The 26,887-nt window shown below is 48.9% G+C and overlaps 1 protein-coding gene and 1 long non-coding RNA gene across 3 annotated transcripts; one reads left to right on the top strand and one right to left on the bottom strand.

The window, feature by feature from the left end:
- Positions 1–1,396: 1,396 nt before the first annotated feature.
- DIO1 (iodothyronine deiodinase 1) lies at positions 1,397–26,680 on the top strand. 2 transcript variants are annotated; one of them, XM_045291948.1, is made up of 5 exons: positions 1,397–1,717; positions 15,293–15,436; positions 21,824–22,023; positions 22,599–22,639; positions 25,567–26,680. In XM_045291948.1, exons 1-4 carry the CDS (start codon positions 1,405–1,407, stop codon positions 22,623–22,625), a joined length of 684 nt encoding a protein of 227 aa, XP_045147883.1. In that variant the 5' UTR covers positions 1,397–1,404; the 3' UTR covers positions 22,626–22,639; positions 25,567–26,680. The 2 variants fall into 2 exon arrangements, with proteins under 2 accessions (XP_045147883.1, XP_004699709.2); XM_004699652.2 differs by lacking the exon at positions 22,599–22,639.
- LOC123521877 lies at positions 18,815–20,770 on the bottom strand. The gene is made up of 2 exons (XR_006680210.1): positions 20,603–20,770; positions 18,815–19,295 (listed from the first exon to the last, which is right to left on the bottom strand). It is a non-coding gene; the product is annotated as an uncharacterized LOC123521877 (long non-coding RNA).
- Positions 26,681–26,887: the final 207 nt, after the last annotated feature.

The raw sequence follows: 26,887 nt of genomic DNA, 5'->3' as shown, positions 1-26,887 counted from the left end.
TGGGCTTCTTCCCTCTCCATATGAAGTTGGTAATCAGTTTTTCCATTTCTTTGAAGAAAGATGAGGGTAATTGTATTGGGATTGCATTAAACTTTATAGTGCCTTTGGCAGAACTGCCATTTTGACTATATTGAGTCTTCCGATCCATGAGCATGGGATATTCTTCCATTTGTTGAGGTCTCCCTTCGTTTCTTGTAGTAGTGTTCTGTAGTTTTCCCCATATAGATCTTTTGTTCTCTTAGTCAGGTATATCCCTAGATATTTCTATTTGAATTTAGCTATTGCTGATGTCACATTCTTATAATCCAGCTTCTCTGATTATCTGCTCAGCATACAGATTGAGTACGTGTGGTGAAAGGATACAAACTTGATGCACACCTTTCCTAATTGTAAGCCATGCAGTATTCTCTTATTCTGTTTGTATGACTACCCTCTTGATCCCAGTTCTGAGTGAATAAATCACGTGTTCTGGAATCCCCATTCTTCTCAAGAAAACTCTATGAGGCAGCTCTACTCTGCTGATTGGGTTGCTGTGAGTCAGAGTCAACTTGAAGGGAGTGGGCTTTTGTGCCCCCACTTCCCCGTCCCCATCCCCATGTTCTCTGTCTTCACAGCCCCTGCACAGCCTTTGCCTTTGACTTAATACACTAAATGGGAATGTTCTTTACTGGTCTCATCTGCACTGGACTCTGACCTCCCTGAGAGCACACAATGCTTTATTTGTCACTTTGCCCAGTGCTAAGAGAGTTCAGGCTCGCTGGGGAATGAATGACCTCAGGTCTGTCCCTGCCCAGGCAGGGAGGGCGCCAGCTCCACAGTCTCTGGGAGGGTTATGCCTCCACAGAGAACAGTTACCTTATTAAAAGAAAGGTTAACATCAGAATCAATGTATTTGCAAACAGAAGTTAGCTTTGGTAGCATATTTCCAAATATTTGTTTTTAAAAAAAAAACACCAGCAGGGAGGAACAAAACTCTGGAGCCTCCCAAATCCAAGAATTGCTTCAAAGTCAAGACAGAGTATCGGGGCTCATGACTGGAGGGGACCTTTGTATCCCTGGTAGCACTGTCCGGCAAGCACTGGCTGCTAACCTCAAGGCCAGTGGCCAAACCCACCAGTCATCCCTCAGGAGAAAGATGAGGCTGCTTGCTCCGGTAAAGATTGACAGTCTCAGAAACCTTGTCTGGGGAGCTAGGAGTCAGAATCAACTCAATGGCAGTGGGTTTGGTTTTCTTGGTTTGTGCACCCCAGGTGTGGAATTGTCTATTTTCCCTGGAGGAAGCCTGTGGCCTCTTCCTGGCCCAGGCTGACTGGCCGGATCCAGCACCTTTGCTCAGCTCCGCCCAGTGCCCTGGGCTGTGGCCTCTTGGTTAATCTGCCACAGAGCTGGCCTGGCCGTGCTGAGATGGGGCTGCACAGGCCAGTGCTGTGGCTGAAGAAATTCTGGGTACTTTTGCAGGTAGTCCTGCATGTAGCCAAAGGCAGAGTGCTCATGACACTGTTCCCTGAGAGAGTCAAACAGCACATCCTGGCCCAGTACCCCAACTTCGCCTACGACCTCTGGGGTTCCACCTTCTTCAGCATTCCGTACTTCTGGTTTGTCTTGAAGGTTTATTGGCAGCGACTAGAAGATAAGACTGAGCAAGGGAGTCTGGCCCCGAACTGCCCTGTGGTCAGCCTTTCAGGCCGAAGGTGCAACATTTGGGACTTCATGCAAGGTCAGGAGGTGGATACGGGTTTGAGGGGTGCTTGGATTTGGGGTGGCTGTGGTGGTGGGGGGGGGTGAGTTGGAAAACCCTGATGGATTCCTCTATTGCCCTGGTATTCCTTCTGTGACTTCTTGCCTCCTTCTCATGCCCTGAAGCTAGGACTGTTCTTGGAGGGCCAGCTGGGGCACTTCTAGCCACACTGGCCTTTGGTTGCTTAAACACGCCTCTCGTCTTACAGTGTGTTCTCCCGGGGACGCTCTTTGCCCAGGTCTGCCTGGTTTGAATGCCCAGTCATCCTGCAGACTTTGGCTTAAGGACACTTCCTATGAGTGTGTCTCCTAACTCCCTTAGCTCAGGTCACCCTCTCCTATATTTGTTTTGAAGCCTAAAGGTAATGTGTAATTATGTGTGGATGTTTGACTCAGAAGGAGCCCTGGTGGTGTAGTGGTTACGAGTGGGGCTGTAATTGCCGAGGTTAGGAGTTCTAAAGCACCAGCAGCCGAGGGAGAAAGACTGAGCTTTCTACTCCTGTAAACAGTTCCTGTCTCAGAAACCCACAGGGAGTCGCTATGAGGCAGCAATGACTTGATGGCAGTGAGTTTGGGGTTGTATGGGGTTGTCGTTGTTTTTTTGGTATTTGATTAAGCGCTGTCACCCTCACTAGCCTGCAAGAAGGACAGAGGCTGTCACTCAAACTGACTTTGATGTCCCTTAAATCTGATGCTGTGTCTGGCATATAGTAGGTGCTCAGCAAATACTTGCTGAATTGGGTTCTCTCTTTCTCTATATCTCTCCCTTCCTTCCTCCCCAACTCTTCCCTTACTGTCTGCCCTGTGTGCACTCACTCATGCTGACTCAGAGCAGCTCCAGAGAACAGAGTAGAACTGCCCCTGTGGGCTTCCAAGAGTTGAACTCTTTATAGGAGTAGCAAGCCTCGTCTTTCTCCCACAGAGTGACTGGGGGGTTCAAACTGCTGACCTTGTGCTTATTAGCCCAGCCCATACCCATTATGCCTCCAGGGTCCCTTTCCCTGCTGTGAATGGACAATCCAATCCTATCTGCTTGGGCTCTTAAAGATGGCTCCAACCAGTTTCCTCTCCCTGCCCTCACACCTTTGGGCACAGCTGGCGCAGAGCTTCCCGGGGATGCTGATGGAGCTCTCCAGGGGCAGGGCTTCCTCCTCCCTCCCTTGCTCTCTCTTCCGACCCAACTCATGAACAGCCATCAGATCACACTTCCAAAAGGACGATTCTAGCCGACCCACACGCCCAGCTCGCCCACCCTCAGCACTTCCCCTCTGCATTCAGAAACAAGCTCAGGCATTTGAGGTCCTCACTGGCGGACTCTGGCTCTCTTCCCAACCTCATTGGCAAGAGGGCCCTTGCTCTCGTTTCCTCAACAAACTGAGCCTCTTGAGCCTTGCTCATCCCAAGAGTTTTCCCTTCTCCCTTGGCTGTCTTTGTCTTGCCTGAAACACCCCTGCCCTTCTCTCTACATTCTTCAGAGTTACCTATCTCTAGGAAGCCAGCTCTGTTCCCTGCAGGCAGGCATGAGCATGCTCTCTCCCTACTGGATGCAAGCTCCCAGCCAGCACTTCTCCTAGAACACCAGTTTCCTACCCAGAATCTGACTTCCTGGTATAAGCCTTGTCTTCCTGCTGAAGGGGAGGCTCTGCCTCTTCTCTGAATTCCTCATGAGGGCCCTGCCTCTTCTCTCAATTTCTCAGCACGCTTCGCCCAGGGCTTAGACAACTAGAGAGGTCCCCCGAGGAATTCAAGCAACCTAGTGTTTTTTGAGCTAGGAGCCCTAGTGGTGTAGTGGTTATGCACTGGGCTGCTAAGCAAAAAATCAGCAGTTCGACACCACTGAAAGAGGCTTGCTGTCCTAGCACAGAGTTACAGCCTCGGAAACCCACAGAGGCAGCTTCTCCCTGTCTTGTAGGGTCGCCATGAGTCAGCGTCGTCTCGATGGCAGGCAGTTTAAAGAGTATTTTTTGAAGCACCTTCTTAGGAACCCAAGTCCGACAGAATTCTCTGATCCACGAAGTGTGGGAAGCCCTGCATGCTGACTACACCCTCCTTCCTGCTGGAGAGTCATCGTACATTCAAAACATTCAAAAGGCATTCAAAAACATCTACGAAATGGACTCCAGGTTTTGTCGATCATAGGGGCTGGGTGACCCCCTAAAACTATCTCCATGAAGGAACCCCTAAAATTGAAACTATCCCCCAATGTCTTGTAAAGACCAAACAAGTTCAACCTAAGTAGTTAAAAATATCTGCTTTATGTTAACTATAACGAAGATTATAAATAATAGATTATAGTTATCCTACCCCGCACACCCCACTCCAAAAAAATGTGCCTTGAGACTTGTCCTCTAAAAAAGTACCTGTAGGAGATCAAAGTGCAACAAACAGCATTTTAAAAGCTTAGTTAGACAGGAACCTTAGGGGGCAGTGAGCTTATTCAGAAAAGGAGGTGAGCACAGTAATGTAACCAGTGCCACTGACCATACATGAAGAGGCTGTTGGATTGGTGTGTGTTTTGCTCAACAGCACAATTCTTTAAAAGCCAAAACAAGCAAACCCAGCAACATCTATGCCATTAGGAGACGTTTTGGGTTTTTTTTCCAAACCATTTTATTAGGAGCTAATCCAGACATCATATCATTCCATAGTTCGATTGCATTGAGCAGTATTGGACAATTGTTACCAAGAAGACATTTTTTCAGAGTACATTTTTAAAATTGTTTTATTAGGGGCTCATACAACTCTTATCACAATCCATACATACATCAATTGTGTAAAGCGCATTTGTACATTCATTGCCCTCATCATTCTCAAAACATTTCCTCTCCACTTAAGCCCCCGGCATTAGGTCCTCATTTTCCCCTCCCTCCCCGCTCCCCTCTCCCTCGTGAGCCCTTGATAATTTATAAATTATTATTTTGTCATATCTTGCCCTGTCCGACGTCTCCCTTCACCCACTTTTCTGTTGTCCGTCCCCCAGGGAGGAGGTCACATATAGTTACTTGTAATCGGTTCCCTCTTTCCAACCCACTCTCCCTCTACCCTCCCAGTATTGCCACTCACACCACTGGTCCTGAAGGGATCATCTGCCCTGGATTCCCTGTGTTTCCAGTTCCTATCTGTACCAGTGTACATCCTCTGGTCTAGCCAGACTTGCAAGGTAGAATTCGGAGCATGATAGTGGGGGCGGGGAGGAAGCATTTAGGAATCAGAGGAAAGTTGTATTTTTCATCGTTGTTACATCGCACCCTGACTGGCTCATCTCCTCCCCGAGACCCCTCTGCAAGGGAATCTCCAGTGGCCTACACATGGGCTTTGGGTCTCCACTCCGCACTTCCCCCATCATTCACTATGGTGAGATTTTTCGTTCAGAGACATTTTGATGTGCTGAAAAATGAACAAACTTTATCATACGGTTGTGTTCTTTTGGTTAATGGTGTCTTTCTGATAGTTGAACTATTGGACCCGGGGAGGCAAAAAAAATCACATAGAGCCTGACATTATATTGAAAAAATAAATTTCAGTTTATATACATACTTTTATATTGTGGAGGGAAAGAATACAATAATCAACGAAAGGCTATCAAGTTGTACAAACATGTTTTTGGAGCTTCAGGGAAGCCCTGTAGTTTAAACAAACAAAAATATTCATTTCACACATCGCTGACTGACTTCCCACAGGAAACTCCCTCTGCCAAATGCCCCCATTCAATGGACTGTCCAGTATCACCATGTTTTAAAATGGTTAAGAATGTGATTCCTAATCACAGAGGCTGGTGATCAGAACCCACCCATTGGTGCCTGGGAAGAAAAGTCGGGCGATGTACTGGCAGGGCACAGACTTGGAAACCCTGTGGGACGCACGGAGTCTCCATGAGGAGGCACTGATTTGACGGCAGTTGGGTTTGTTGCCCTTCAGATCTTTCTAAAGAACACGTTTTAATAAACATTGGTTGAAATGGAGAAAACTGATCCAGAAAGGGAACCGAGCTAATGAGTAGCAGAGCCGGGCCCCCCAAATCAGGGCTTCTGCTTCTGGTTCATGTACCTCAGGCAGCATTCCTGAACACCTACTGCATGCCAAGGCTCAGCCAGATGGCAGGCGGGGCCTCACAATCCGGTGAGAGCTTGCTCCTTCATGCAAGGAGTTACAGGTGTCATAGCAGGTAGAGATCATGAATCAATCTGTAGGTTCCCATGAGATAGGAACCAAGATAAAGGGACGAGCTTTGCCTGCAGCACTGGGAAGGTGTCCTGGAAGAAGTGGCTTTCAAAGTAGGCCTTGAAGCATGAATGTGATTTTTGTTGAATGAGCAGGGAAAAGGGAAGACATTGTTTTTTCCCTCTGAATTTAAACCACACTGCACAAGTAGCCTCTGTTTATTCAACAAACATCCACTAAGCAATCACTGATAACAGGAGCAAGGAAATGGCAACCAGCTCTTATAATTAGCTGTGTACTCCATGCCCCTAGCGCAGTGGAGCTCTGGTAGCCTAGTGAGTTACAACTTGGGCTGCAAACGGCAAGATCAGCAGTTCCAAACCACCAGCCACTCACTGGGAGAAAGATGAGGCTTTCTACTCCTATAAGAAGTCACAGTCTTGGAAACCCACAGGGGGCAGTTCTACCGTGTCCTGTCGGGTCGCTATGAGGGGAGACGGACTCCATGGTGGTGTTTGGTTTGGTTTGGGTTCTGTTCCCAGGGTGATTGACAGCCTCAGAAACCTTAGGGAACTGTCCTCCTCTACCCTGTAGGGTCTTCATGAGTATATCCCTCGGTGTGTGTGTGGGGGTACGGGGTGGGGGGGACCCAAGGTTATGGTGCTTGGCTGCTAGCAGGAAGGTTGGAGTTTCAGTGCACCCAGAAGCACCTTGGAAGCAAGGTCTGGTGACAGGCCGACAAAGCAGTCATTAAAAATGCCACAGAGCCGGTTGTACTCTGACACGAAGTCTGGCAGGAACTCAGCGGCAACTGCTCAGGACTGAGAGAGAACCAGCCAGCTTGCTACAAATCAATCACTCATTCATCAATGTCTTGAAAGCGCTGTGTCTCAGGGCCCATTCACAGCATTTACCTGCTTTTTCCCAGAGTTCGTTTTCAGGGGCCAGTTCACATTTGAAAAGCTGGCTCCCTTCGTCTTTATCCCATCGCTGCAGCTGAGACTGAAGAATGGAGACAGACTGAGAAGGGACTTCTGAAAAAGCTCCTCTGTTTTAAAAACAGAGTTACTGGCTGCAGCACATTGACTCTGGCTCAATGAAATGCTGGTGCAGTGGGTTACTTTTCATCCACTTACCACAAAGTTGGTGGTTCAAACCCACCAGTTGCTCCACAGGAGAGAAAAAGAGGCTATCTATCCCTGTAAAGTTTTAAAATCTTCACAAATTCCCAAAGCGGGTGCTATCACACTGGAACAATCCAGGGAGACTGCAAAAGCAGATATACCTAAGAAGCCTGGTGTTGTAGTGGTTATATGTTAGGCTGCTAATTACAAGATCAGTAGTTCAAAACTACCAGCCGCTCCTCAGGCTTTCTACTCCCAGCAGGAGTAACAGTCTCAGAAGTCTACCGTCTCTGCCACATTAGGCTGCTATGAGTCAGAATTGATTCAACGGCAGTGATTTGAAGGAGCTCTGGTGGCATAGGGGATTATGCATTGGACTGCTAACTACAAGGTCAACAGTTCAAAACCACTGGCTGCTCTGGGGAAAGAGGAGGCTTTCTACCCACAGGGGCAGTTCTGTCCTGCTCTATAGGGTCCGTGTGAGTTAGAATTGGCTCCATGCAGTGAGGGAGGCCAATGGCCCTTCATCCTGGAGTGTGGGCTGCAGAACAAAAGTCTGTCATTGCAAGGAAGGGACTGGGTCATCTTTTTTGCTGAAAAGGGTGTTAGGGCAAATACGTTTGGGAACTTAAGCTATGTAGGGTCACTGTGTGTTGTAATCAACTCCATGGCCATCGGTGTGTGGGGCAATGCAGAAGGAAACAGAACGGATGCCGGCCTTGGAGGAGCCCATAACCCAGTGAGGGGGCAGCGAGGGAAGCCAGGGCACTGGAGGAAGGGGTAGGGCAGAGAGGTGGCCATGGGAATGCTGCCTAGAGGAGGGGATGGTGAGCTGACTGTGTGCAGAGAGGGAGGCCCTGGACTGGTAAAGAAGTGGGTAGGACAGAGGTCGGGGGAGGAAGTGCAGAGGCCTGTGATGTGCGGTGTGCATGCGCCCCTTTCAGTTGGGCAGACGTGGGGTGGGAGGCAGGAAGGTGTGAGAGATGAGACGGAAGACATTACAGGGGATCGGAGATAGAAGGACCTACGGGTCTTCCCAAAGAGGGTAGGCTTTACCCTGAGGGTGTTCGTGAATTCTGGAAGGAGCTTCAAGCTGAGACTCCACGCTGCATGTTAGAGAGACATCCTGTAGCTGCTTCCGGAGACAGCAAGTCACTCCGAGGCTCAGTTATATGCTTGGGTACAAACTCCAAACTCACTTTAGAAGATCGGGAAGACTCTTGACCGAGATCCAGAGCAACTCCATCATTTTCCAGATGCCAAGATGCCAAGAGGGTAGATGACTAGCCAGCGTCACATAGTAAGTTCTGAGCAGAGGCAGAATGAAGGCTCGTGCTTGTCGACTTCTCAGCAGGACACTTCCTGTTTTGGGGTGTTGAGTGAGACCAGAGGTTTGGGGCAATTCCTCACCACCTCCCACTGTGTGCACATGTACATACACACACTCTCTCTCACACACACACATGTTGATCAACTGACATGTTGTGGTAAAGGGCCAATCCTGGATGATTTCTGAATGTTCATCTGTAATTGGTTTCCATCCGTGTTAAAAAAAATCTTCATCCATCTTTCCAAGGAAACATATGGAGTGTAGCCTAGGAATTGTCAGCAGGATCTCGCTGCTGAGGAAGACTGAGGGGGTTGGGGTTCGCTGGGAGTCAGGAGAGGCAAGCATGAGTCCCGGGCTGTGGCAGAGCAGTTTCCCATCTATCCAGAGGGCTGGACTGACACTCCTTGCCCGGCCTGACTTGCTTGTGACACGGTGTTGTTCTCTGCCCATGGCCTGTGGACCCAGACAGAGGGCCACCTCTGTACAGTCAACCTCTTCCACCCACCCCGTCTACAGCGGGGAAGCAGGATCCTGAGCTTCAGCGTGGCCCTCAGTCTGGATCACGGCGCTCAGCTGCATTGTAAATAAACAGACGCCTTTGACTCCATCAAGCTCATCACCAGTGGTTTTGTTTGTTCGCGTTCTTTCCCAATTAAAATGAAAATTCCAGACAGTTAATATTTACAGCTGGTCCTGACCCTAAGCCTTGGGGTTCTTATCTGAAGAACAAGTCCCTGGGATCACTGCAGGCCAATGACAGGCCACCTGGCAGTGACTGGACCTTGAGCCCCCCGATGACACCAGAGCAATCTTGTCACATGGCTGAGGCCTCACCGGGAAGTCCACCCACAGGGCCTAGGCCCACACAATACCTCCTGGAACCACCTCTTAAAATGCTTGTGAGCAAGGAGTCATGCATCTCTAGAGACACAGAGGCGAGGTAACCACTGCGACATCGCCTTGTATTTGAGCCACCAGTGAACCCCAAGTCAAATAGAAAGTTTCAGCTTTAACACATGCACGAGGCCTCCAGGCCTGTGGCTCCTCTTCTTCTATGCCTCCCTTAGGGGTGTGCTTGCTTTCAATTTTTAAAAAATTTTAATATCTTCTTGAATGTTGTATAAACGCCTTTAAATCCCTTGCGAATTGGGAAGGAAGATAAGTTAATGAATAAACCACAAGCTAGTTAAGTTGTCTCGATGCGTCACCTCTATTAGTTGTCCAGAGCTGCTGTAGCAGAAATTCCCTAAGTGGCTGGTTTTAACACATTGGAGTTTGTTTTCTCGCAGTTTAGAAGGCTCGATGCCCAACTGCAGGGCGCCGGCTCTGTGGGTAGGAACCTTCTCTCTGTCACCTCAGATGGAGAGCCCTGGTCTGCTTGTAACATCTGCTACTTGGCAATGTTCCTGGGGCCCGGTGTCTATTTCCCCCCATCTCTCTTGTCTGTTTTCTTGGTTGCTTGCTCAATCTGCTGTTTGTATCTCCAAAGAGATTGATTTAAGACACACCTTAAACTGGGGAGCAACAAGTGACCCAAAATCAGTGGCAAGGAGGGTGTGAGAGGCCTGGTAGGGATTCAGCAAGGGCAATGTAACCGAGAGAAATTACTGAAACCCAAATGAAGGCTGAGCATGATAGTGGGACAAGAGGAAAATAAAAGGAAATAGAGGAAGGAACTAGGTGACAAAGGGTATTTATAGAGGTTTTAAGACTAGAATGTACATATGTAAATATATTTATATAAGAGTGTGGAGAAACAGATCTATGTGCATTTATTTATAGGTTTAGAATTAAGGCAGCAGATGGACATTGGGCCTCTACTCAAGCACTTACTCAATGCAAGAACATGTTGTTCTATTAAATTGGCATTCCAGGATGCACACCTTCCTGACAAGATTGCTGAAGACAAAGCGGGTGCATAAGTAAATGTGGTGAAGAAAGCTGATGGTGCCTGGCTATCAAAAGATATAGTGTCTGGGGTCTTAAAGGCTTGAACATAAACAAGCGGTCATCTAGCTCAGAAGCAGCAAAGCCCACATGGAAGAAGCACACCAGCTGTGTGACCATGAGCTGTCAAAGGGATCAGGTATCAAGCATCAAAGAACAAAAAATCATATCATTGTAAATGTGGGTGAGTGCTGAGTGGAGACTCAAAGTCCATCAGTAGGCAACTGGACACCCTCTTACTGAAGGGTTGTGGGGAGGATATGAGCCAGTCAGGGTGCAGTGTAGCAATGATGAAGCATATAACTCCCTCTATTTCTTAAATGCTTCCTCCCCCCCCACTATCATGATCCCAATTCCACCTTACAAATCTGGCTAGACCAGAGGATGTACAGATAGCAACTGGAAACACAGGGAATCCAGGACAGATGACTCCTTCAGGACCAGTGTGAGAGTGGCAATGCCTGGAGGGTGGAGGGAATGTGGGATAGAAAGGGGGAACCGACTACAAGAATCTACATATAGCCTCCTCCCTGGGGGATGGACAGCAGAGAAAGGGTGGGGGAGTCATCAGACAGTGTAACATATGGCAAAATAACAATAATTTGTGAATTATGAAGGGTTCATGAGGGAGGGGGGAATGGAGGGGGGGGGGAAAATGAGCAGCCGATATTAAGGGCTCAGGTGGAAGGCAAGTGTTTTGAGAATGATGATGGAAACAAATGTGCATATGTGCGTGACACCATGGATGGATGGATGGATTGTGATGGGAATTGTACGAGCCTCCAATAAAATTATTAAAAAAAAACAAAAACAAAAAAGACACACCTTACACTAACAAACTCAGCCCAAACTCACTGCCATCCAGTTGACGCCGACTCATCGTGAGTGACCCTGCCGGACAAGACGGAGCGGTCCCCGGGAGTTCCGAGACTGCAACTGTTTGTGGAGGTAGACAGCCCTGGTGCTGGCTGGTGGTTTCAAACTGCTGGCCTTGTGGATCGCAGCCAATTCATAATCATTATGCCACCAGGGCTCCCATAGAAACCCTATAGGACAAGGTAGAACTGCCCCGTTAAGCTTCCAAGACTGTAACTGTTTATGGGAGTAGAAACCCTGGTCTTTCTTCCGTGGAGCAATTGGTTTTGAACTTCTGACCATTAGGACACAGCCCAATGCATAATCACTACACCACTGGGGCTCCTCCTTATACTAATAGTTAACAGAGAAACTTAACAAAGTGCATTCTCAGATGGCCACAGCTATGAGTTAGCGTTTACATCTTGTACTCTGAGGGGACATGACTCCATCCATCAGCGAGTCCTGCAATCCCACCTCCCCTTCTCCACGGCCCACCCACTAGTCCAGGCTCCCATTAGCTCTGTCCTGAAATTCTCCCAGGCCCCCCCTCACTGGTTTTTCCCCACTTCCATTCTCTCTCCCAGTGCTTTCTCTGTGGAGCAGCCAGTGTGATCCCAGCCAGGGATCGGCTTTGCCAGTAACAGGAACGCACTCTGGTTGTCTCAGCTTCGTGCTATGAATATACAAAGAGATGTGTTGGAAAGGCACTGGGGTCTCTTCAGAAGCAAGAGCCACCGGACTCTGGGCCCTGTGACTGCTGTAGGAAATCACGATGGCGGGTCTCCACCATCCCTTCCAGGGGCGTGACCCCTGGGCTGTGGGTGGACTCAGTGTCTCCTGAGGCTCAAAGCAGCCCAGCCTCCACCACTGCCTGTTCCCTGACGCCTCGGGGCCCAGAGCAGGCTTTCCATCAACAGGACACCAGATGGGGAGCTCCAAGAAGGTAGGAGGTGAGGAGCGGAGCAGCTAGAATAGTAACAGACACCCACCTCTCTTCCTGTCCAGGTCCATGACTTCCGTGTGTCTGGAATAAAATCTAGGGTCTTCCCCAAGGCCTCCAGGAGCCGGCCTGCTCTGGCCAACAGCTGTTTCTCCAGCCATCTCGTGCATTGTCCCCTCTGCCTGCCTCTAGCCCAGGGCTTCTCAACCTTCCTAATGCTGCCACCCTTCAATACAGTTCCTTGTGTTGTGGTGACCCCCGAACCATTCAATTATTTTCATTGCTCCTTCGTGACTGTAATTTTGCTACTGTTAGGAATTGGGCGACCCCTGTGAAAGGGTTGTTCAACCCCCAAGGGGGTCGCGACCCATAGGTTGAGAATCGCTGCTCTAGCCGCAATGTCTTATGAGTCCTCGAACACACCAAGCTCCGTCCCTCCTCAGGGCTTTGCGTGTCTGGAACACCCTTCCCCTCCCTTGGCCCTGCCTTTTTCTCCCCTTTCCTTTCTCAGGTTAGATGGCACCTGCTCGGAGGCCTTCCCGGGTCAGTCGGTCAGTCTCTTTCATAACACTTCTCACAATTTGAAATTACTTCACGTACATGTTTGCTGCCCTCTCCCCCACGTCCCCCAGTCTCACCAAGCAGACGTTAAACTGCCAGCAGGCAGGGACCTGCTGAGTTGTTCTCTGCTGAATGCTGGGGTCTGGCAAGCAGCCTGGCACGTTATAAGGCTGCAGATGGAGAGAGTGTGCTCAGAGTCAGGGATTCGGGGATGAGCGAGAAAGGGCCCTTGTGTGTGTGTGTGTAGACATATACAGAGCACACTACTGGGACAGCTGTGTTCTACTGGATATACAATAAGGGCTCTGGCCATGAAGGACCACAAGATCCTAGGAGCACTCCAGAGGTGCCCCCCGACAAGGTAGGAGAGTCATAAAAGGCTCCCGGCCAGGGCCAGCTACATGAGCAGGGTAACAGCTTCCTGGGCACCTGCTAAAGGCCCCACACCATGTGAGTCCTGATCTACTTGCACTTATTGAGTCTTCAGAGCACTCTTAGGAGGTAAGCACTTCTATGCAGTCCACTAGCAGATGAGGAAATGGAATGAAGAACCGTGAACAGAGCATCCAGAAGCCAGCGTTCAGTCTAACTCTGTCACACCCGCAGCAAGTTGATCAGCCTCCGTTTCTCTACAAAGTGGGAAAGAGGCACGAGCACGTCAGCCTTGCAGTCTTACCGACCACCTCACCTGAGAGAACGGATGTGGGCCTGCCCAAGAACCTGCACGAAGTGGGCTCCACTCATGATTTAAGTGACCACACTGTGGCCACAGTCCGTCTGCTGAGACCACCTCCTAAGGCCCCCCCCCCATGTAGCGGGGCTAATTCCGCTGCACAGTCCACTCCCCAGTGTTGACGAGCAAATGCGTTACTTTGAGGCTCAGGTGCAGCAAGCCCTGGTTTTTTCAATGGCTTCATGTGCATAGGAGAGCTGGACATTGGAGAAGAATTCATCCATTTGCATCCCGGTGCTGGGGAAGAATAGTGAAAGTACCATTGACTGCCAAAAGAACCAACAATTCTGTCTTGGAAGAATTACAGTGTGGTAGTTACATAATTTCATGTCAACTTGATAAATAGAATGTAGGGGTGGAGTCTAACCTATCAATCAGGTCACCAGGTAACACCCACCAGGGGGATTCTGGGAACTTCCTCCCCTGCTCCCCCCAGAGGAAGAAGACACGCTGGGTCTCTCTGCTTCACATTCCTGTTCACAAGCCACATGGAGCTATGGCAGCCAGAGCCCTGGAGCTGGAGGAGCCACATGCCAGTGCTGAGATGCTTCCACAGCCACTGGATCCACAAGACTTTCCACCCACTGGCCTGTGATCGTCCTGCATTTGGCATCATGGCATGTGTTGTGTGAGTCTAAAGAGGAATTTGTAGACTGGTATCGGACATACGGGCTAATATCAGACTTACAGACTTGATCTGGATTGGGATGAGATGTTTTCTTAATATATGATTACTCTTTGATATAAAGCTCTTTTTATACATAAGCATATGTATGTTTGTATAAGAACATATCATGTATGTTCTTATACAGTGGCTGCAACAATGGGCTCACACCTGAGAATGACTGTGAGGCTGGCGCAGGACCGGCCAGTATTTCCTTCTGTTGTGCAGAGAGGGCTGCTGTGAGTCCACACGGACTGCATGGCACCTAACAACAACAACAACAACAGCACAGCGAGAGGAGAGTCTCCTACCTCAGGCGCTCTAGACTCCAGCCCCAGCCCCTACTGCACCCTGGACCCCGGCTGGAGGGGAAGCCAAGGCAACGGACCCGACGTAGGAGTGAAGAGCATGCTTGCAAAGGCAATGCTCCGATCCGGCCTCTTGTGGTGATGGTGTTGTGGTTTACACAGCAGGTTAGGCTTCTGATGGACAATGTTCTCACCATTGCCCAGGGACCTTAGTCCTTTTATCCCAGGCTGTCAACATCCTCTTTCTCCAGGCTCTGCTTTTCCCCCTGCCAACGCTCTAGCTTCCCTGTCCCCTCATCCTCCCTTCTTGGCTCCTGAGACACCACTCATCTGTCGGTCTCATCCACAGGGTCTGTAAGCTGGGTGCCTGTATGAGAGGAGGGCTCATATCCTTTGTAGCCACTCTGCCATTTCACTAAGAGGTGGTCTCAGGGGACAGGCTGGGGCCAGGTTTAAAGAGGGCCTCAGGGGAATAGTCAGGGAGGCCCCCTGCCACCTCCCATTCTCTACTGTTCAAGTCTGTCTGGCTTTAAAAAAATAATAGAGAAAAACATGAGAAGAAGAACGAGTTCTGCTCCATATTTTCCTCCCATGTTAACAGACCAGCTCATGTGGCCCTGGGAGAACAGTCTGGGGTGGCAGCCAGGCACCACCCGGTGTCAGGGTGATGTGGCTCTGGAGGGCTTGTTGTGTCTCTGTGCCTTTGGTTATTGTTTTGCCCATGATAAGTGGCGAGCGGGAGTTGGGTCCTAGATGGTTGCCCCACAGGCTTTAAGACCTTAGAAGCTACTCACTTGACGAGGAGGTAGCCCTGATTTTTTTATGAACTAGGCTTGGCCAATTGACTGGGTTGTCCCATGAGACCATGGTCCTCAGCCTCCAACTGTGTGTGGATTGTTGGTCTAAGATGATTTCATTCTGTGTTTTAGGCACCAGGCCACTCGTGCTCAATTTTGGAAGCTGCACCTGACCTTCGTTTCTTCTCAAATTTGACCAATTCAAGCGCCTGATGGATGACTTTCATGCCACAGCCGATTTCCTCATCATTTACATCGAAGAAGCGCACGCATCAGGTACAGCCAGACCTTGGCCTCTGCCCTCCCTCCTTTTCCTCTCTCCTTCCCCCGAGCCCCACCCTAAGGCTGGGAGTGAAGGGAGGAAGAAGGGAGAGGTATTCATGGAGCACCCACTAGATCCCAGCCCCTGAATTAGACTTCCATCATTTACCTGAACGAGGTTTACCCAACTTCCCAGCGGAAAACCAAGAGCGACAGGATCTAGCTGAGAGGACAGAGATGCTACAGCTACCAAGAACTTAGAGCGGACCCGGCACCGACGAAGTTTCCCTAAGGAGAGCCGTTATTGGTGTTAGGTACTATGGAGTGAGTCAGTGCCCACCCAGAGCGACCCTGTGCACCACACATGACACACTGCCCGGTCCTGCGCCGTCCTCACAGCTGTTCCCCTGCCCGAGCGCCTTGTTGCAGCCACTGTGTCCATCCATCTCGCCGAGGGCCTTCATCTTTGTTGCTGCCCCTCCACTTTACCAAGCATGATGGCCTTCTCCAGGGACCGGTCTCTCCTGACAACGTGTCCAAAGTATGTGAGACAACGTCTCACTACCGTTGCCTCTAAGGAGCAGTCTGGCCGTACTTCTTCCCAGGCAGATTTGTTTGTCCGTGTGTGTGAACTGAAAATACAGGGAATCCAGGACGGATGAGCCCTATAGGACCAGTGGTGTGAGTGGCAAAACAGGGAGGGTAAAGGGAGAATGGGTGGGAAAGAGGGAACCAATTACATGGAACTGTGTGTGACCTCCTCCCTGGGGGACAGACAACCAAAAAGTGGATGAAGGGAGACGTCGGACAGGGCAAGATATGACAAAATACCCATTTATAAACTATCAAGGGCTCATGCGGGAGGGGGGAGCGGGGAGGGAGGGGAAAAGTGAGGACCTAATGTCGGGGGTTTCAATGGAGAGAAAATGTTTTGAGAAACGATGTACAAATGCGCTTTACACAATTGATGTGTGTATGGATTGGGATAACAGTTGTATGAGCCCCTAATAAAATGTTAAAAAAGAAAAGAAAAAAAAAGTTAAACAAATACATAAAAACCGCCTGGGGAACAGGAGAGCACACAGAAGCACAGTGCATCTTTTTGTCCAACGTCCCTCTCTGAGGGCAGTCACTCACTCTGCGACCCTGTACAGTCCTCAGTCAGAGAAAGGGAACCTTGGCGCCGTGGCTGAGGAGAGGAAATGTCTAGCTGTCAAGCTGGCTGGCAGCTGCAGTCCAGGCAAAGCTGGTATGGGTGCCCCCGGGCAGCCCTTCTCACTGGACCCGGGGATCTGGTTACAATGCAGGTGCTGGTGGGTGTGGGCAGAGTCAAGAAGGCCCAAGGCTTTCACCTGGCTGGAGCCAAGAGCTGGGAGACAGGGGTGACTGGGCGTGAGGCTGGCGAGATGGGTAGAGGCCAGGTCACTGAGGACTTCTGGGCACATGGAGGAGTTTGGGAATTACCCTAAGGGTGACAGACAGAGGAAGCTGTCACCGGGACAGTTATGTCCGGTTTGCAATTTGGAAAGTCGCTGTGGTGAAGGGTAATTAGGAGAGGGAATTGTCTAGTCTCTAGAGTAGTTCTGGGCAGAAAGATGCGGCTGTCTGCACCTATAAAGAGCTACAGTTCCAGAGACCCTAGGGAGCAGTTCTCCTCTGTCCCATGGGGCGCTGTGAGTCGGAATTGGCTGGATGGCAGTGGGTTTTTCATGAGCATCAGGATCATCAGAAGCGCTAGGGGGGTTGGGAAAACAGATGGCGGGGTCCTCTCTCCAGTAGGCCGAGGGTGAGGGCTTTGAGAATTTGCTAACTCCATGATGCTGATGCTGCTGGCCTACAAGCTTTGAGAGCCGTTGCTCTAGGCCCCTGCCTTTCAGAAGTGTCCTCCAGGCGCCTGCAGCCCTGGAGTTCCAGGAGCTGACGATTCTTTCAGTGTCCTCCCAGACACCGAATCAACATCTTCATTTAGCAAGGTCCCTGAGTCATTCACATGCACAAAAACTGAGAACAAATGGTCCAGTGTTCCAGGTGCCCTGGGAGGGTAGCAGGGACATGTTGGCCTGTGCCGTAGCCCACCGGCAGAGCAATGGGGACTCGATTGAGGGGGTGAGGACTGAGAAAAGACAGACACAAAAAAGCTGGGGACAGGAGGACTGCAATTCAAGACTGCAGCCCCGAGGTTATTTTCCAGCAAGCCTTTATACACGGTTAAGCGGGAATGTGCTATTGCTCAAAATAGCGCCCCCATCCTTGTTCTTGTTTGTCTGGCAAATATTTTTCCCAAGGCTAAGCACCTGATGTTTTCAATAACATTAAAGCACAAAAGTCAATCTGACCGTGAGAGAGCTGTGTCTGCACGTCCACATTTGAACGAACAAACCTCTGCTTTCAGAGCAGCTCCCAACATCTCCCCCTTTTTTTATTTACTGAAGACGGTTTTTACTCAAAACGTCGGCAAATGACTGTGCCTGTCTTAGGTTGTCAAGCACCCAAATCACTCTTACCCGTCATCAGCCACAGTCCTCCCGGCGACTATGACCTGTCTCAGGTTGAGAGACTCGGACTCCATCTTACCCGTCTCTGACTAACCAGCCTCTGCCTTATACCCCTGTTTGGGGAGGGGGCGAAATACGCAGGTGTACTTCATGTAACTTTGTACTTAAAGCCAATAAATCAACCATAACCTTAATGATTAATAGAATAACACTACCAATGGTTAAAGATAATAAAGCTTTTGCTTATTCCAAAGGGTTAATAGAAGACATTCTCTTAGCAATTCCCTGAAACATTTCATTACCAGTAAGTTTGGGTAATTGTCTACTAAAAGGTTCACCAATTTGATATTCCAATCACTGTGGCTATTATCAGTCCAGTCATTCTCTTCGTTCGATGGGTCAATTCAGTCAAGGCATTGTAGATCTGCATTACTCCCACAAATTCACTCCAGGGTTGAGTTAAATTGACAGGTCACCAAATCTCAGGACGTGCTTTAACAAGATACAAACTGCCTTGGGCTTGGTTAAAAGTTTTCCACCAGGTAAAATTTACACAATATTGCAAAGTACAATTTAAAGAACAAGTCAAAACCTCTATACTAGAATTCCAAGTAATATCTCCTGATAAAATAACATAAGGAATTTTCACACAAGCTTGAATATACCGAGTAGCATTAATAAGAAGATTTACACTATAGGTGCAACAGTATTAGAAATATTGATAGACATATTGCCAATCCAGGTTTTAATTGGCTCCCCAGATGCTAATAATTTCCATAAATCACCTTGAGAGTTGTATCTCCCAACAAATGCGGCATAGGAGGGGCTAATCCTCCGTCATGCCAAATAACAGTTTCATTGCCAGATCCTTTCAAAGAACCATTATGTATGTGCCATATTAATTTTAGAAAATTTATTAATAAAGTCTCCATGAGGGCTCCAATCCACTATCTTAAAGTCTGTATGATTTAACAACATCTTCGGCTGTTCTCCTTGACAATGAGTCCATACCAATTATTGCATTCCAGGATCTACATTAGGGAGTGGGCAAATAGATGACAGGGTAGAAGTGGTCTCAGAGATATTACCGACCTTCCCCCTAAAGCCTCTTACAGAAATAAGAACCATAGTTGCTGCAAAAGAAGAATGATTACACCTCGCTCCCCAAACCTCATGTGAATAAGATAAACAATGAGAACCATATCTTGGGGAAATAGAGAACCCCTCATCCCCAAGCTATAATTATTAATATGCTTGTCTTCTTCTTCGCAAAAGGAAAAGGGAACATTTTAAAACTCTTGCAGAAACTTCTGAGTGCGGGACTTCTTAGCCATCTCTCCGTTTCAGAAGTCGGGTTGGCAACCACTCAGCTCCAGAATCTGTGGAGATAAGAGCAAACCCTCGACACCATTGTAAAATCTCTCCTTCTATGGTTCTATAAAATATTGGTTCTGGAGGGGAACACTTTCTTTTAGGCTTAGGAAAATTAGATAGGGTTGCAGAGTCTTCCAACGCCTGTCACTGATTTTAGCAGACAGAGTGCTTTCCACCAACCACAGCACCAGCTACAGCCCCTGCAAACAACTCAGCTTGTTATGCAGTTTCACCGATCCCTGCACAAGCTCTGATATGGGAAAAGCTATTATTCCTGGATCGGGAGGCAGCTCCTCCCCATGTTTTGGCCTTGAGAAAGTGAAAGTCGCTCTGGACAATGAAGCAGCTAAAGGGCTGTTAGCAGAATGACATTTAAGCATTTGTTTTAGCTATTTTATAATCTCTTGAACATCATTTCCTTCTCCCACATCATCTGATTCTTTCTTTGCTAATTCTGGGCCTAATTCCTCCTCAGCTACTTCTGCATACTCCTCTTCCTCCCTTTGGATTCCATTCTCCCTCTTGTCTTTATCACTTTCTTCACCTTTCTCCGAGTCTGTCTCTAATAACTGTAAAGTTTGAGTAATAGCACTACACAAAGACCATAGCTTTAAATTCATAGTCTGTCCCTGTTGATGAGCAGTGTGTAATGTTTTTACTACTTGTTGCCATGCTCGCGAATTCAATTTAACCTCTTCTTCACTGTAAAACCAATAACAATGTTGTTGTACATGCATAAATAATTCTCCCAATAATTTATCTTTAACCTCCACCCCTGTAGAATGCAGAAGTCCTTTTATCAACTTTTGGTATTCACGTTCCCTGGACCGGGAATTTCCCTTTTTCCTTTTTTTTTCTTCTTTTTATTCTTCCCCCTCCCCACCGAAAGTCTCTCTAGCAATTACAGAGGCGTTCCTTCCGGTTTTCCCTGCTTCACACAGGTTAAGTTATTAACTCCAAAAGTCCCTCTCGCCTAGGATCCAAGCTATCCCTAATTAAATTCCATAGGCAAAACATATCTATGGGGACCTTGCTAGGTCCATTACCTGCATCTTTTAGTCGTTCCCTACTTTCAGCCAAGTTTCAATATTTGCAGTCCCATCCTCAGGGAACCAAGGACATACTTTAACTACATACTACATACTTTAACATACTTTAACTACAAAAGAGAGAAAATTTTCTAATTGTCCATTACTAACCTTAATGCCTCTAGAATGAAGCATACTTTTTATCACTTGTATAAACAGCTCTTTGCTGTTTCCATGTCCCATGTTTTACTCCCTACGATACCTCCCTGCCCGAACTTCTTTACCTTTTTATTCGACGCATCTTTGTTAACCGGGCAGTCTTCCTCTACCTGCTTCCCGTGTTCTCGAGCCTCCACGTTGGGCGCCACCTGCCAGGCCCACCGGCAAAGCAACGGGGACTCGATTGAGGGGGTGAGGACTGAGAAATGACAGACACAAAAAAGCTGGGGTCAGGAGGAGTGCAGTTCAAGACTGCAGCCCCGAGTTTATTTTCCAGCAAGCTTTTATGCACTGTTAAGTGGGAATGTGCTATTGATCAAAATAGTGCCCCCATCCTTGTTCTTGTTTGTCTGGCAAATATTTTTCCCAAGGCTAAGCACCTGATGTTTTCAATAACATTAAAGCACAGAAGTCAACCTGACCGTGAGAGAGACAATCTGACCGTGAGAGAGACAATCTGACCGTGAGAGAGCTGTGTCTGCACGTCCACATTTGAACGAACAGACCTCTGCTTTCAGAGCAGCTCCCAACAGGCCTGTGACCTGCAAGGCCGGAAGTTCAAAGGGAGAAAGACAGGGTTACAGAAAGAAAGAGTTACAGCTTCGGAGACACAAGGCCCGTTCTGCGCCGCCCTATAAGGTCGCAAAGAGTCAGCATTGACTCCATGGCAGTGAGTTTTGGGTTTGGGTCTATAGTGCCATCTCACAGTACACAGTCAAGGGTTGGGCTTCGGTTCTGGACCAATTATCAAGGGACTCCTGTCCTTCGCCCATAATGGGAAGCTGGGCCAATCATGGCCAAGGCCTCCTCTAGCTAGACTCCTCCATTGAGAGTGAGGGTATTTACTTGATCTCATTTGACCCATTTTAAAGTTGTTTCCATTTTTAATATTTCCTGCTTCCTTTCGGACGGAGGTTTTTCTGTGTTCTGTTTCGTCGTGGTTGGTTTTTGTTTGCTAGTTTGCTTCCTGCTCGTGTTTTGCATGATCTCTGTGTATCACATCGGGATAGGTAGCTCTAGCAAGACGGTAGCAGGAGGGATCATGGCCTAGGGGCCCGGCAGGGGAGGATGGCGGCGATGGGGAGCTAACAGTGAGCAGGAGAAGAAAATGTTCTGAAATTGATTGTGGTGATGATAGCTCAACTCTTCTTAATATGCCTGCACATTTCAACTGTATCATGTGTGAGGTACAGGCCAATGACACTGGTTTTTTTCAAGTGGAGGGATTTGGTCCACAGGCAGTGGATGCCACCCTGGCCGCCTGCTGCCCCTCCTTTCTCTTGCAGATGGTTGGGCTTTTAAGAACAACGTGACCATCCGGACTCATCAGAACCTCGAAGACCGCCTGCGGGCGGCCCGCCTGCTTCTGGACAGAGGCCCCCAGTGCCCCGTGGTGGTGGACACGATGGAGAACGAGAGCGGCCGGCTCTACGCGGCACTGCCGGAGCGCCTCTACGTGCTCCAGGAGGGCAGGATCCTTTACAAGGTGGTGACCGACCGGAAGGGGCAGGTTCAGGGAGGGCAATGGGGGCCCAGCGAAGGCAAGGGCAAAGGGAGAACTTTGCGGCAGGCCCTCCCTGGATTCAAACCCGCACCGTCAGTTAGCACACACGTGACCACGGGGCAAGCCCCTTTCCCCCTTGGAGGTTCCGTTTTCTCATCCGGAAAATGGGGGTGTCAATGCCTCCCCCAAAAGGGATGAAACAGTGCGGGGAAAGCCCCTCGCATTCAGACTGGCGCTGCAGAAGTCTCCTGGCTGCCTTAGAACCCAGAGGACTGGCTCAGCCCTGGTTTGGGTTTAAGCTGAGAGGTAGACCAAGGTTGTTTCCGTTCTGTCAGCGGGCAAGGCTCTGATTTCAGGTCCAATTCCCCTGGATGAGATGGGCTATTCTCGGGGCAGGAAACCTGGCGGCACAGTGGCCAAGCCTTTGGCTGTGATGGCCCAGAGCCGCAGGAGAAGGGTGCGACTGGTGGTTTGCTTCTGTTGCTCTGTTCGTGGGGACTATTTGAGTATTCCTTCTCTGACAGGCTTCTGCCTTATGCCATTTCTGGCTTTTGCAGGTTTTGCTGTATTTCCCACTGAGATGAGTGAGAGAAAAGTGGTAAGACTGCCCCCTGTCAAAGGCAGAAAACCCTTGAGACCCGGAAAAACCAGGCCGCCCTGTCAAGTTCTGGGTCTCATGAGGTTCACTGGTATTCATACATGACCAAAAAAATGCTCTGTCCTAGAACTTCTTCCGTCCAAAAAATGCAAACCCTGAACTCGCTGCCATTGAGTCCATGCTGACTTGCAGCGGCCCTTTATCTGTAGGACAGGGTAGAACTGCCCCTGGGGGTTTCTGAGATTATAATTCTTTACGGGAGTAGAAAGCTTCGTCTTTCTCTGGTAACTGTGTAAGTAGAGGCTTTTAAAACTCAAAGGAAAGATCGCTCCATGGGCCACATAACCACAGAGCATCAGGGTGAAAACTCACTGCGGGTAGCAGCTGCAGGTGTTCCCCAGGTTGGGGGAGGGGGGCACCTTGCAGGCCTGCAGTTCCTGCGTGAGGCTTGATCCCTAGCAAATGTTTTCACGTCTCGCCCGCTTCTTACCTTCATAACTTTACAGCCCCTGCTCTAACTTGTGCTTGCATTTCCCTTTGTTCATACTCTCCGGGGATTCCCAGGGGATGCTGCAGGACGAGGAGGCAGTCTGTTTCTGCTGAAGATGGACCAGGTTGGAGACCCTGGGGAGAGGTTCAACTCTGTCTCATAGTTGCTATGAGGCCGGCCTGCACCTCATGGGGTGGTGTCGCTGTGTGCAGCTGTCATCCCACCCCACGGGACCCTATAGCACTGGGTAGTGCTGTGTTATATGACTTTGCGGGTCTCTAGGTCTTTCTCCCACAGAGCCACTGGTGGGTTGGAATCCCCAACCTTTCGGTTGGCAGTGGGAAGGAGGCTGGAAGAGAGGGGACTCTAGTTAGGAGCTAGGAATGCTGGAGCAGGGGGCAGAGGCAGGAAGTGACCCAGGATTTCCTTTCTGGTGATTGTCTCCTTGTCTAGTCTGGGCCTGTGCATGAGGCAAACACGCCCTCTGAGCCGGGGTACTGCTGCCCCCCTGGGAGAGGACAGGACCAGCTTCCATAGTTGCTGCAGGGATTTCAGGGCTCAGAGAGCAGATGAGAAAGACCCTGTGAGAGGCCCCCAGGTCCTCTGCCCCCGAGGCAAGCCAGCTCTACTGTTGCAGGTGAAGTGAGCAACAAGTGTCAGATAAGCCCTGGCGTGCCTCAGTGACGCCATCTTGAGGCTCTACTCTGGGCTGGGCCATGACCTCGGCCTACCTTCTGGAGCCCTGGTGCTACAGTGGATTACAAATTGGCTGCTACCAGAAGGTTAGCAGTTTGAACACATCAGCCTCTCATTGGGAGAAAGGGGAGGCTAACTGGCCACATAAAGATTAAGAGCCTTACAAAAAGAAGGAAAAAAAGATTAAGAGCCTCGGAAACCCTTGCCATGAGTTGGACTTGACCCCGTGGGTGGTGAGTTTGTGGCTGTTTCCTGCCGGACTTCAGAGCACTCGGATCTCTGGGAGAAGGGAGGCGCAGGTGCAGAGTTCCGATGTCCCACTGCCGTGAGACCAGGTTGGCAGTAAAGACCCAAGAGCCAGATGGTAAAGAGTTGGGGCTTTTTAAAAAATCATTTTATTGGCACTTCATGCACAAATCATACAATTCAATAGTATAATCATATCAAGGAGAGTTGTACAATGATTATCACAATCAATTTCAGAAATTGTTCCTTTTCCTTATACTCATCATTATTAGTGTAAATTTTATTTTTAATTGTGGCCAAAAAACACACACAAAACATTCTCCTGTTCAACAACTTCTACATGTATAATTCAGAGCCATTGATTATACTCTTCATATTTTGCAACCATTATGATAGTCTTTTTCAAATTATTCTACCACCATTAACATAAACTCGATTCTCTCTAGCAAAAACTCTTCCTCCTTCTCCCATGTTAACCATTGGCCAACTTTAGTTTATTTTCATTTATTTATTTTTTAGTAGTTTTCTTGATGTAAAATTCAAATAAGCACTTCCTTAGTTACATCACTTTTATTTTTATTTTTTATTATTATTATTTTTAATCATTTTGTGGGCCCCACAGCCTGTCACAACTCCCTAATCTGCCAGGGAGCATGGAAGCTACATCGGTAACATGGACACAGACATTATGTAAACAAATGGCAAGAGGAAGTAGGTCAGCTTTGGCTTCCAGCTTGTAAATATGCTGCCATTTGGGAAAAGGTCAGTGTCCTAGATGAGGTGACAATAGCTTGGACCTGAAAGGACGGTGAAGATTTGAACACATAGCACAGTGAATGAGTTCCTGCAAATGTAAGCAGTGGGCAGAAGGAGGGCGCTGAGGCAGGGGATGGATGGAGATTGAGGGGTATTTGGATCCCAGGGGCCTCATTCGGCACCATGGATTATGACCTTCATCTGAGGGGAAAGGAGAGCGATTGAGCAGAGTCGAGATGTGATCAGATCTGTAGCTTAGAAAGGTCACTGGCTATGGGGTGAAGGAGGTGAAGAATAGACTGGGGGAGCAGGGCTGAGGACTGGGGCTGGTAAGGAGGCGCAGCCACTGTCCAGACGAGGCTGAACCAGGGCAGTGGGCCCGGAGGCACAGGTGGTTCTGATGCCGAGTGGGCAGAATATGAGGTGCCCGAGGGATGCCGAGGGAGAGTCACACCAGCCTGACACTCCAATGACAGAAGGAGAGCTTCTTTGTCTAAATCTGATGTCCTTCTCCGACTGTCACTCTCTCTGGGGCTCCTCCAACGTCTCTGTCCACTCTTCTGATTCGACACTGGTGCTGCCACACACACTCCATCTGGGGGACCTCATGTCCTTCACCGCTGCATCTGCCATGGCCGGTGCATACCGACTGCCTGGAGGTCACTTAAAGACAGCTTTCAACTACGTCCTAGATCCACAAGTTGGGAATCTAGGAACACCCAATTCCTTTCTCTTGCAGGGGAAACCTGGCCCTTGGAACTACCGCCCAGAGGAAGTCCGCGCTGTTCTGGAAAAGCTTGACAGTTAGTCTGGACCGTCCAGAGTTCTACGTGGCCAATAGGAGCGCTGCTCAAGCCTGGGCGCTCCCCAGCCCAGCTGACTGGCACCTCTTGATCTGTGTTCCCAGCTGACTTGCTAGCTCAGATGATTCCAATCTAAGCAAACGACTGTCAGAGGGGAGCGTGTGTGCGCGCGCGCGTGCGCAGGTCACAGTATTCAATCAGAACTGACTGTGAGAACCAGAAAATGACTTGGCCCTTCATGTACAAATGCACACGACTCCCACCAACCACGGAGCTCACACCCTTTGCACGATGTCTTAGGAGTGAGTGCACGCAGTCGCTGGCCTGATGTACTTCTGAGGGCGTTCTCTCTCTCCAGCCTCTCTGGTACCAGTGGGCACATACACCAACCTCTCCGTTAGGTTAAGGCACATTGCCACATGTGGCACTTACACAATTGATCACTTAAGACACCAAATTGGATTTTAGAAGTAAGCATGGGCCGAGTCCAGTTGTTAAAAGAGCGAGGAGGCGCTGGAAAAGGAGGAAGCAGGAATGGTTGGAGACTGGAAGATAGTGATCCTTTCGTTGCTCAAAGATTTAAACCTGTCAATGGTGGGGGTGGGGGTGAGTTTCCATGGCAACACATTTCCAATTCTATCAAGAAGAAAGAAAGGATGCACACTTAACATGCTTGAAAATGCTCCCCAGAAAGCTGGCTCTCTGGACCCTAGATCCCTCCACTAGTCTCCCTCATGAGCAGATCCCCTTAGAGGGGACAGCTGATTTCCCCCAGCATCATAACCTTGACCAAACCAGACAAAAGCATGGCCCATCGCTCATATTTCGAATTCTCTTACTTCTTTGCATGTCTCCTAATGGTCACTTGTGTTCAATTCCATCCGACTGGTGGATTAACGCCGGCATTCATCTGCTTTAACTCTGCTTCTTTCCATATGTTTATGATGGCCACAGCTTAAAGTACACAACAGCTGTGACTTGAGCGAAAAATGTATTTTAAGATGCAGCAAGTTAATACAGAGTGATTAAAATACACTGGGCTACGTTGAAGGACGTCAGTGTGATCTTTACATCTCCTTTTTCAATTTGTCAGTCTGTTCTGTCTTTTATTACTACCTCTTGCCATCTGACCAGCAAAAATACCATATGCTGAAGGGCCTCACTTGTCTCCATGTGTTATAAGTCAAATATGGTTGGTCCGTGAACTCCTGCTGGGAAGGAAATAATTTTCCCCAATGAGATAAAACTGTCATTGAA

This window comes from Echinops telfairi, unplaced genomic scaffold (assembly GCF_000313985.2).
Source record: "Echinops telfairi isolate 266 unplaced genomic scaffold, ASM31398v2 ScPeMD7_443;HRSCAF=831, whole genome shotgun sequence".
In the NCBI taxonomy this organism is placed as follows: domain Eukaryota; kingdom Metazoa; phylum Chordata; class Mammalia; order Afrosoricida; family Tenrecidae; genus Echinops; species Echinops telfairi.
This window is presented reverse-complemented; position numbering and strand designations above follow the sequence as displayed.